Source organism: Eupeodes corollae, chromosome 3, assembly GCF_945859685.1.
Source record: "Eupeodes corollae chromosome 3, idEupCoro1.1, whole genome shotgun sequence".
Taxonomy (NCBI): domain Eukaryota; kingdom Metazoa; phylum Arthropoda; class Insecta; order Diptera; family Syrphidae; genus Eupeodes; species Eupeodes corollae.
In genome coordinates, this window is record NC_079149.1 from 79,635,614 (window position 1) to 79,647,897 (window position 12,284).

General features: G+C 36.1%; 1 protein-coding gene across 1 annotated transcript; it reads right to left on the reverse strand.

Moving 5' to 3' along the window:
• Positions 1-4,816: 4,816 nt before the first annotated feature.
• LOC129951244 (general transcription and DNA repair factor IIH helicase subunit XPD) lies at positions 4,817-11,751 on the reverse strand. Its single transcript, XM_056063322.1, has 9 exons — positions 11,632-11,751; positions 11,114-11,571; positions 10,922-11,052; positions 6,748-6,968; positions 6,555-6,688; positions 6,111-6,358; positions 5,744-6,025; positions 5,411-5,689; positions 4,817-5,354 (listed from the first exon to the last, which is right to left on the reverse strand). The coding sequence occupies exons 1-9, from the start codon at positions 11,634-11,636 to the stop codon at positions 4,845-4,847; spliced, it is 2,268 nt and encodes a 755-aa protein (XP_055919297.1). The 5' UTR covers positions 11,637-11,751; the 3' UTR covers positions 4,817-4,844.
• Between the last annotated feature and the right edge of the window lie 533 nt (positions 11,752-12,284).

Here is a 12,284-nt window from a genome sequence, read left to right on the forward strand (position 1 = left end):
ACGAGTGAACATAATGGAGTCTAGCTCCGTTTCGTTCAATTTTTCTCAGTTTCGTTAACTTAAGCACACTTAAGCAAGAGCGATCCCAGTCGCTCGCCGCATAAGTAAAATCTGACATTTAGATACGTGAGCAAAATTGCATTATGGCTATGCAGTAATTTCGCAAACTTAAGTGAATTATCGTTGGGTTTTTGACATAAGCTTATGTTTGCTTATGCCTATTATAGTTGGGCCTTTAATCTTTTAGAAACTGAAGTATTTGGGTTGCCATCACGTCATTAAGTAAGTTTGTCTTCTTTTACTTTTTAGTGCCCAAAATGTATCCATTTTTTTTATTTTATCAAAATCTTTAAACTATCTAAAAGCTAGACAAAAACTTAAAAAAAAACTAGCGTAAATTTAAAATATCTTACTGGCCCTATGCGTGTGCTCTAAGTTAATCCATTATCTGCCTAAGAACAAGTTTAATGCTAAATAACGTGAACTTAATCTAAGACCAAGAAAATTTATAAAAAAAAACTTGGTACCTTTCTTTATCATTTTTTTTATTTTATATAAAACTTAAAACTAAATAAAAAAAAGAAAACCGAAACCCGTTATACTTAAATACTCAGGGTGGCGCACCAATTGTGCCACAATAAGAAATTCAAATAAATTTTTTTTAATCGATGTATTTCATTTATTTTTTTTATTGGTTAGAAAATTAAATTTTATTTTAAATAGTTAGTTGTTTTTAAAGATTATAGACCGCCTCTCCCACGCATGTGCAGCACCTGGTCAAAAAATTATTCCTGAAGAGTTGAAGTTGGGATCGCCTTAATTACTGTCATTATCGACTGCCTTAATTCGTTTTATTCACCTCTTGCTTGACATAACCCCATAAAAAGAAGTCTGGTGCAATCAGGTCAGGTGACCTTGGGTGCCAGCGAAGAGTGGAATTCCTAGAAATGAATTTGTTTGCGAATTTTGTTGAGCTCCGCCATAACTGGTCTGGCTATATGTTCAGTTGCTCCATCTTGCTGAAACCAAACGCAGTTGAATGGTATACGTCTTCGGCGCAGTTCTGGGTAAACAAAAATCCTTCAACATCTTTAAATAACGGTCCCCATTGACAGTAACGGTTACACCGTTTTCCTCAAAGAAGTACGGCCCGACAATAAACCTTGATGAAACTGCGCACCACACAGTGACTCGTTCTGGGTGCAGTTCCGTCTCATGGAGCATTTCTGGATTAGACTCATTCCATATACGGCAATTTTGCTTGTTTACATTGCCGTTAAGATCAAAATGGGACTCATCAGACATGAACAAACAATTGATCAATGTGTTGTCTTCTTTGGCCATTGATATAATTTTTTGGCAAAATTCTAGGCGAAAAGGCAAATCCTGAGGGTTTAACTTGCTAGTAATTTGGACTTTGTTCGGAAACAAGTTTAAATAGTCATGAAGTATCCGTTTTAACTCCACTTTGCCCCGATAAGTTTCGGATCGAAACGCTTGGATTGGCCCGTGTTGCAGATGCTACTGCTGCGATTATATCCTGAACCCGAACACTGGCATCTCGATGGTACGGCCTTCGTGCGATGCTTCGAGATTCGGCAAACATGTTTACAAACCTCATAATGGTCCATCTACTCGGGGGATTACCGCCAAACTCCCGCCTAAATTCCCTTTTTCCAAATTCTTTTCTCCGTATCCCAAGCATCCATTTTTATAAATCTAAATAGTAACCTACAAAATAAAAAAAAATAAGCCGGTTACTCACACAGAAAAAAAGTTATTACGTTTTATTTTTGTAGCACGATTCGTGCGCCACCCTGTACTTAAAATAACCAAAACCAATAATAGTACTTAAAATTACTTAAAAACTAGAACAGCCACTGGTAAGCCTTTTTGTTTGTTTTTTTTTTATAATTTTGTCTCTTTTTTTTGGTCCTGACTGTACCTAACCTAATCCTTAAACCTTTGTAAGCCAACCAAGACCAAACGCCTAGACAACACAACTTTAAATGACATTCTCAAATTGAAGCCACCAAAACTGGTTGTCCTGCCTCACCCTATCTCTCCGGTGCCTATCGGAAACATTCCTACTGAACCGAAGGCACTTGGCTCCGTCTACTGCAAGGACGTCTCGACTGTAAAGGAGTCGCCTATCTATAGTTTTTCGGCTGGCGTGTTAGATTAGCGGAACCGTCTCCCTATCCTGTATCAGTAATCGATTGTCTAAATAGAGAAAAGCTTCGGGTGAAATGTTGCCACTTAAACGTGCACTTTCGTAGTACTCATTGTTGGGGTAATAAGCCCCAAAAATTAAGCTGTTAGTAAACGACAAGTTTCAGCAAGAAACTATCTATTCTGCTTATGTCGGCTCTGTTGTATAGGACCTGGTTGGACTAGTAATGTTTTGGTCCGACTCTGGTGTTCTATGTAGTCCAAGGCAACGTCGCAGACATTGTCTCTCAAACACCCGAATCTTTTCCATTTGAGATGGGGCAACGTTGAACCATACCGGGTATCCATAGGTAGCTGCTGTGAAGGCAGCTGCTAAAAAATAACCGTTTTGTCAGGGCAAAGGTGCCCCTAGCCTTGGCCAGAGAATCACTCATATGTCTGTCGAAATACTAGTACTGATCCAACCAGATGCCAAAGTACTTTACTACACTCTTATTTTCCAGTAGCTGTAGATATGGTCCAACGATCACTAGATTTTTCCAGTTTTTTCTCGTATCTCTTGAGGCTCCATACAGCGGAGTCCTGAACAGAATAGTTTCGCATTTCTGAAAGTTGATTTTCAACTTCCAGTCATCGCAATACTGCTCAATCTTGTCGAAGTCACCCTGCAAAAGTGTCTTGATGACCTCAATTTTTGGAGCCCTTCTGTACGCAATTAGGTCGTCGGCGTATGCTATTGCCTGAGTCAGGCTTGCTATCAGCCACTGGTGTAAATGCGGAATAAGATCGGTGGGTTAACCGCTTCCTATTGAAACCCCTTTGTAATATCAAAGATTTTGGTTGATGTTTCATTGCCAATTTTGTCAATAAACCATTAGCATGTCATAAAGCATATAAAACAGTGGTTTACTTATGTAGATTCTGTTTAACTTTAGATACAGACCCTCTAACCATACGGTGTCGAAGGCCTTCTTCAAGTCAACCAGACAAACACCCGTACATTGCCTTTTTGATTTGTTCCACTGGATATCAGAAACAAGCTTAAACGCAGCATGAATATTGTCATGTCCCGCCTTAAAGCCGAACTGTTTATCCGGAATTATTTTGTTCTTCTCAGCCCACTTGGACAGAGCTCTATTTATAACCTTCTCGAATATCTTACTGATACTTGGCAGAAGACTTATCGACCAGAGATTCGCCGGATTGGAGTTGTCCTTTCCCTTTCGGGAGAGGATGTAACACACCTGTTTTCCAACGGACCGGATAATATGCATTATTCAGAACGTTGTTGAACAGAGTCGTATAAATGTCCACAGCTTCCTGCGGTAAATGTCGTAGCACGATGTTGGATATACCATCGACCCCTGCTGACTTCTTTTTCTTTAATGAACCGAAGACGAGCTGGTGCTCTAACTTCGTGACTAATAGGGCTTTATTCCGGTTTTTCTCGGCGATGATGGCATTTGCCAAGTTTTCGTCATTGAACCTGGTAAAACAGAGATTCTCGGATCACCACTGCGTTATGTCGTTACGAAGGTAGAAGCGGTGCTGCAGGGCTTTATTCTCCAGGTCGTGATTAGGGCGAATGCTAGGATTCATCCTGTACACTTGATGGAAAGCAGCCCCCACGGCCTCTGCTTTCTCCTGCGGATCTTCGACAACAAAGAAGTCATCGTCCAAGACGGCGTCTCCTGTATCTATTGAAGCTTAAGACAAGAAACGTCATTTTGATCATTCATTTCTATCTTGTTAATTTGCGGAAACATAATGGCCCGAATTTTCTTGTCCCAGTACAAATCGGTAGTTAATCGGTAGTTTTCTTTGATTAATTTGTTTACGTTTCTTATCGACGACTTCAATGTCCTAACCTCCAGATTGCTTGGGTCAATAAATCTCCGGTACAAACGTTTAGGCCTTGTTAGAAGTCTACTTTTGTGTCTGTGCAGTGCGTTTGTAGTCGCGTTACCGTACAAGTTCGTAGTGTCTCGTTCCTTGTATTTCGGTAAAGTTCTTTCCATAGTTCGTTGAATTGTCTCGTCCATTTGTTGTAAATATCCGTCAATCTCGGTATTTGTCAAATTCCTGTCGATTGGTGGGGATATGTTTCTAGACCGCAGTTCTCTCGCTCAAAGTGTATCCATATTTGGTGGATGATTACCTCACATTTTTACAAAATGATTAAAATCCATCTAGACATTTTTTCTGACAGACACACGGTATAGAAATTGCATAAAGAAAAGATTTAATCCATTTTTTTTGACATAATGTAGTCTTTAGATAGCGAATAACAATCTAACCATTGGCGAACCAGTCTTTAATATTTGAAATTGTTTTCGTAGAGCACTTCTAATGCAAAATGATATGTTAACTACTTTAAAGAACTCAACAAAACCTGCATAGCAATAACAACAGTAAAGCTGTAGGCTATAAAACAAAATTAAAAATTTAAATGTATCAACGTTATTTAACCGTTCTTATTATAAATATTAGCATTTTGCCAGAAAATAATTACTAGGCATACACAATAAATCGTATTGGTAAATTTCTTATTTCCATTTCAAAATAATCTGTCGACTTCAATGATAAGATTTTCAGCCAATCTTTATTCCTCAATTCTATTTTTCTCCAAAATAAAAATCTTGAATCCTGTAAAAATGTATTTATTTTATTTTTTATTGTTTTTCAAGTTTTTTTCTTTCAGAGTTCTCTAATTGCTCTAACGTGAGCAAGGATATTCCAAGTTGATCTTCTCGTGTAAATGGCTGTGCCATTTGCCTTAACCATCTTCTAGCTAAATGCATAGCTTCTTCGGTACTTAAGTTACAGTAGCTGTCAACTAAATACTCTTGAATCCACTTTGGTAAGCGACCACGTTTATCTTGGCGAGAAAAACGCTTATCGGCGAATATCATAATTCCATAATCAGTTTTTCCACGAAGTACACGACCAACACATTGAGCAGCATGTCGCATAGCATCAAAAGTTAGGAAATCATTTTCATTTATTTGAAAATTATCTCTGAGATATTGAAGTCGAGCTTTAAGAATCTTTGATTGAGTATACACATAGGGAATACCGAACATAAGAACTGCCCTTCCATATTGATGATCGAAGTCCACACCCTCCGATACTTTTCCCCTGGTAACTGCCAGCAAAACCGCACCACGTCCACAATCACAAGCCTCAAAGTAAATATTTCGTTAGTGAGTAATGTTATTTATTTTATTAAGAAAGCTACCTTAACGTAGTTCATAAGTGCGTAACTTGTTTCTGCATTGTCCTGTGTCTCGATGAAAAGAAGTTTGTAACGCAATAGAGTATCGACAATGCCTTGATCATACCAAGATGCCACTACCGATTCTAGATACAAATATGATGTAAAAAAGCAAACGATACCATCGGGAACAATTTTTGCAGTTTCGACTAAAAGTTGTCCATAGTTTCTTATTACAGCAGTATCTTCTCGTGTTTCAAATTTGGATGAAATAGCTACTTGGTCATTTCCCTTGGAAACAATCTAAAAATATATTTTAGAGTTATTTTTATCAATATAATATTGCTTAAAACTTACCATAGGTAACAAACATGGCCTTGCCAATGTCATAGTAAAGGAACTTAAAACGACGGGATCGAAATCTAAAATCTTAGGATACATATCCATTGGAGACAAAGTACCTGAAGTAATAACAACGCTTTGGAAGCGAGAGAAAATTGGAGCCATTGCAATCGATGAATCTAAACAGCTGAAATGCAAAATAGGATTCGCTACGGTGGGAGTTTTGTCATCAAAAGGTTCAATGATGATTGTAAAGCCCTTTGTATAAGTTGAGACTAAAGTGGCAAAGTGAGTTATCTTTAAAAAAAAAAATTCATTACGTAAATAATTTTAAAGGTATCTAACAGTTTTGAAATATGTATATAACAAAAAAAATTGTTACCACAACTAGGCCACCATATTCAGTCATGTCTGTTATTTCAAGTGTCCTTAAGAGGCTCGCTAGTCTTTCAGCACAGAATCTTAAAGGCTTTCTATCTGCACATATTTTTGCAGCAATATCTTTAAGAAAACTTGCGGGTGATTCCTGAACAACGTTATGGACGCGAAGACGAGTTTTGATGTACTCAACAAAACGACGAAGAAAGTTAATGAAATGATCGGCATTACGAATATTGCCTGGAACAACCTCTGTAACGAAAAAGTGATTGAAAACATTTTATTCGTTTTTTTTTTTTTTTTTGATTTGGATATAAATAAATAAATAAATTTTGAAAACAAAATTTAATTTTTTTTGCAATACTGCAGTCCTCGCAGTTTTTATCGCTAAAATCTTATATTTTTAGGTTGAAAGTTTGTAAAATTTGAATATGAAAATAACACTTGCCTTTCAAAACATCTGCTGGTAAAAGTGGGTTTGCCAACACCATATCTGTGTCTTGTCTTTCACTCGCATCCTTTAGCCCCTGCACCATTCTTTGGTATTCATAATTCAATCGATTTGTATCTTCTTCTTTAATACTTAAAAGTTAATGCAATAGTTAAATAAAAATAAACTGACAAAAATGCAACAATCTTACTCTCGTACTATTTTTTGTAAATTATTGATAGCATGTGTACTCCGCTCTACAATCCTTCGATTTATTTTCACACTCATTGAATCTATGCATACGTTATCAATGTTGTGTGCCTCATCAAAGACAATAACTGATTCTTTTTGCAGTTCTTTTGAAACGACTTCAGCTATTTTTGGATCTAGTAGGTAATGATAACTGTAGACAACAATTGTGGCATATGCAATCTGAAAATTTAAAATTATGGTATTTATTTGATTTTGTTCAACTATGTTGTTTACATTATATAAATTTAAATTAATTTTCTTGAAAGTAAAGGTTAGGTTAGGTTGCAGTGGCTGTCCAAGATGGGAACGGACACACTTAGGCCAGTTTAATGGCCCATTGTAATACCACATGAATCTTGAGGCTTCCTCCTAAGCTCAATGGAACCAGTTTGAGTTCCTTACGAAACGGGAGAGGCTGATTATACTGATATGATTTAGATCGTTTAGATCGTTAAAGACCAAAGTCAAACGTGGTAGGATGGGCTGTACTGTACCGTTCCTGGTGAGTTCATCTGCCTTACAGTTACCTGGAATGTCTCTATGGTCCAGCAAAGGTGAATATTAAACTAATGTGCCATCTCCATTAGAGATGATCGACAGTTATGGACTGTTATCATAGAGTTTGTAGAGACAGAGTCCAGAGATTTGATAGCGGCCTGGCTATCTGAGAAAATACGGATATCAGATGCTGATATCACGTTTTCCTTAAGGACAAGACTTCCTTTATCGCCAAAAGCAACAGAAAGATTTGGGAGGTATAAAGATCTCGAAATTTCTGTCGAATTGCAGTTGGGGGATGGTGTAGTCTGTGTGCTTTGGACTTGATTCTAAATACCTAAGAATTACGGAGTGGCCAATGTTGTTGTCTTCGCAGTGGACTGAAGCTTTGAGGCGAATAACAGAGCTTGCAGCTATTTGTTTGTTAAATATGTCAAGGGGTGTTAGGTAGAGTAAGGTGTACAGTGCCACAGAATGGGCCGTGCGAAGCGATCCGCTTATAAAGAGGCTAGCTGAACGTTGGACTTTATTTAATTTATGCCGGTTTATTCCTTTCTCTAAAGCAGTCCACCATATTGCCACACCGTACATTAAAATCGGTCTGATTACCGATGTGTATAGCCAGGTTATAGTTGAGCAACAATGAGGTTTATGATAAAATATAGTTTTCATAGTTTTCTTTAGGTCTTGTGATTTCCAAAATATTAGAAGAAAGAATTTTGTGAAAAATATGTTAATTTGCGCAATTTTCTTTTTTGGTAAGAGTTATAAACCGTAATGAACACTTGAAGCGTACAATTTTGAGAAAATCTCTCTAGGTGAGATAATGCCATAAGACTCCACTGAACTCTAGAAATAAAGTCTTGCAGTCTTATTTAATAGAATTCGCTAAACAGATGAATAGTTATACAGTGAATAAGGATTTATGTAGGCTCTATGTAACGTTGCAAAAATTCCTATTTATAAAAAAATCTGCTATAAATTTTAGTTATACAATGCTTATATCAAAAAAAGTGCCAAAAGTACTATAAAATCTGCTAGTTGTCACAGCAACTAAAATATAACAAAATAATTCCAATTATTTGTATGATATTCTCTTTCGAAAATCTATATTTTTTTTAGATTCTTTGTTTCTTCGGCTCACGAGCTAAACTCGAGAGGCATTATTGTTTTTATTTTAATTTCAAAAAGAGAGGAGAGAAATCAAAATGACATTTACGAAATAATAATAACAATAATTTCCTTATGTAGGCTCTATTCAACCTCAAAACGCGTTTAGCTTATTATGGGACTATGCAACCTTGTATAAGTTTTATAAATAGCATTTTTGCGTTTAGAGGCATTATAGAGATAACATAACTTTATGTAGGCTCTATACAGCGTTTTTAAATAAGACTGTTGGTGTATTTTATATGAGAAAGATTCACGTGCCGTGGAAGAGTATTTGAAACTAATGTTAAGGGCTCAAATTTTCAGAGTCGTGGAAAAAAGTCAATAATATACATAAATATTAAGAAAGCGAAGCAACTTCAACGACTGTGGTTAGGAATAACCGGAACTGTTAGAAAAGTAAGATGAAAATCAAGTAAATTTACTATAGCAGCAAGTATAAAAGTCAATTGTATTTAAAACTAGCTGACACGGCGCGGCGTACTGCCGGAATCGATAAATAAAAGACCTAAACTTTTGTATAAATTAATTTCAAAACAAACAAAACGTATTGAATAAAACAGCATTTTTGTAATAAAGCATGAAGTTTTATTACTATTTTAAACACATCATGTCGGTTACTCTAAAAAACAGAGTTTTCCTGAAATACTGGCTTTTATAAGGTTTAAATTTTTATTAACAGACACACAGTGCTATGATACAGTTTGTTAATAAATTTAAAGCTTTCTTATAAACCATGTGTTTTGTTTTGTGGTGCGTAAATAAACAAAGAAGAAGGTTTTCCGACGCCTGAACCCGCGACATGTAATCGTCCACGCGCGGAACAGGGAAACTCCAAGTTGATTCCGCAATCTACTAAAGACTGTCCTTGCGATTTATTTATTATCATCGCAAAGGCCAGACATACTGGAAATTGTAAGCGTTTAAAATCGAATGGTAAATCTGTTGGAATCATCGGTATTCGCGGGATCAAACATCCTTCCTCTCCTTTGTATTTTCCTTTTTCACAGCCAGTCTTGTTCCATTTTATAGTCGAGGTTGATTAATGTTACGCAGCATGATGACAAGTGATCCTACTTTTAACTGCAAATTGTGAGGTGGTAATCCAGGCAATTCCAGTGAATTTAAAAACTACGTCATCCTGGTTCATAACTGTGTCGACTGTTTTGAAGGAAACTAACTGTCCTGGAAGAAAATTCTGAATGGTCGCATTGAGAACTTCGGCATCTTTATTTTTCGCTGCCAATATTGCTCGTTCACCCAGCCAATTATGTTTATTAAACTTTTGCGCTACAGCTGGGAAAACACACTGAATAAGCTCCTGTTTTGAATCTGTGATGTGACAGAAATCTATGGTTAATGTGATAAATCCAGTCGAGAGGTCCATTGCAACTTTATTATTTCCAATATCTAAAAACTGCTTCGCAAACACATTTACAGTTTCATCATGTTGCAAAAATACTCGCATGTTAGTTGTTAATTAGAGTGTCTTTACGTACTGCCACAAATTCGACGATTTTAGACATGCATTTAGTTCATCAGCAACAGTCTGACGAAAATCACCTGACAACAGAATCATGGCCCCACCAAAAATATTTAAGTTGTCACGAAGATCTTTCAATGTTCTGTCCAGCGCCTCCAGTGACCTCTTATGGGCCATTGTGCATACATTCCAAGCAATTAATTTGCATACCTGTAGAATCTTGGCCATTGTGCTATTTTTGGCGTTGTTGCAAATTGGTGTTTCGGTGATATGCATGTTTAATAGTAATTTCAAGGCAGAATGCGCAGTTCGTCCGCCTTCTAGCAGAGTTGCAGCTATTCCAGATGAAGCCAACGCTTCATTTGAGCTGAAACATGAGTTGTGAAATAAATTCTAAATTAATTTGTATATAGGTATATAGATAGTTTTCTGCGTTTTGGGTGAAGCAATACAAAATAACTTGGAAACAACATCTAGGTGCTGTGGTATTCATTTCAATTTCAAATCCAAAGCCTGCTGATTTCTTGCACTAAAGTTGTTGGAACTATTTTCAAACTAATTTCGAAAAGTTGTATAACGTTGGAAAGGGAAAAATCAAAATCCCATGACTTCCGGAATTCTTTGCATTGCGGGAATGCTCGGAATTCTATATACTCTGCCCAGCCTTTGGGAAAAGCATATCTAACAAGATGAACCGAATGAACCTTTAGACACGCACTTTAACACTTCGGATCATATCTGCTTTTGCACAGCAGTTAACTGTTCCTATTTACAAACTTAACAAAAGTTTTACGCATTTGTTGAAATATTTAATTAATAACAACTGAACCTTATAGCAATTTGTTAGTCTTTGTTCAGCTTAACTTAGTTACGTTAGTTAAAAAAATAACTTTAATATAAGTAAAACTCTTTACTATATCATACTTTTTATGATTAGTTGGAATAAAAAATAACAACAAAAACAAACATCAATAATACTCACAGCATATCGTGCCGTGAAATAAGGGCACCAGTTCCTCGATCTTCCATACTCTTTCAAATAATCAAGGCTGTAAACTCCTTCGGGAAGTGTTGATTCTTTGCCCTCTAAATTAAAACCTTCATAATATTGACCTGTAAACATTATGTTTTGTAAATAAAAAAATGTTCTATCAAAAGTTTATTATGTAGTTACAAGTAGGAGTATTTCCGTCTATTTCAGCTTTTTCGCGAACATAGCTCGCTGTTAGGCCAAAACACATTCCGTCCACTGATTTGCCTTCATGCTGCTTACTAACTTCCGGATGAATGCACATGTTTTTTCTTGAACTCAAAACTAAACCAGTCATCTTTGGAGGCGAATGCGTGTGCTTTGCATAATAATTCAATAAACTCTTCAATTCTGCGACCACCTTTTCAATTTCTGGAACTGTACGAGAACAATAAATAAGTTTGCGTACATTCTCAGGGTGGGCTATCATGTATGCCACAATCAATGACAATAAAGTTGCAGTTTTGCCAGTTCCTGAGGGCATCTCCAACAGACAATGCCCTTTGGCATCTAGTGCCCTTTTGAGTTCCACCATGTATGCATACTGCTCGGGGTAGATGTACTCGTAAGGGAAATAAACTTCTAGTCCGTCGACACTAAGCCTTAATAAATAGCAAATAATAAATAGAGCAGTGGTTTTCAATTAATTAGTTTCTACATACTTCATACTCTGTCCTTATAGAATTTGTATTCAAACACACAAAAAATTCCCTGATTCAATTAATAGAAAAGCCGGTATCTCAAAAATCAAAATAATATCTAAAAGAATATATCTTTCTTATAACTAAATTCTCTTGTTTGTTTTCAGATGACAGAAGTTTTCCAGTTTCCAGTCTTCTATTTGGAAGACCAGCAGTAATATGGCAAGTTTATATTTCAGAGATCTCAGAAATGTTCGTATTTTTATACATTTCGTTTTTGCTGTCAAAAGTTTGAAAATTGAAATTTTAAGATTTTAATATCTAAGAAATATTAATTGAGCAATTACATACGCTATATGACTTCTAACCTTGCCTTTCACTTTCGGTGAAATATCTGTCACGCATGTAATTATTTTGTGAACAATCTGTCACGTCACCAAACGTTAGGTTTTTTAATAAATCTTTTAGATGTTCTGGTTAAATAAAGCTAATCAAACGAACTTCATTGATTGATTAATCTAAAATAAACGCCTTAAAGTAAGCACTTCTCTATAAACTGTTGGCTTGCAGGCACCTTTAAGGAAAAACGATAAAAAATATAAAACAAAAACTACAAGAAAAATGCTGAAAAAACCTTCTTCCATATTTGTTTGTAAATCCTTTATGGATGAATC

Bases quoted from the DNA above. Each gene is read 5' to 3' on its own strand.
- LOC129951244 (XM_056063322.1), bottom strand. The intron at 6,689-6,747 runs GTAAGATTGTTG...TTAACTTTTAAG, and splicing joins TTACAAAAAATAGTACGAGA to TATTAAAGAAGAAGATACAA. The intron at 5,355-5,410 runs GTAGCTTTCTTA...ATTTACTTTGAG, and splicing joins CACTTATGAACTACGTTAAG to GCTTGTGATTGTGGACGTGG.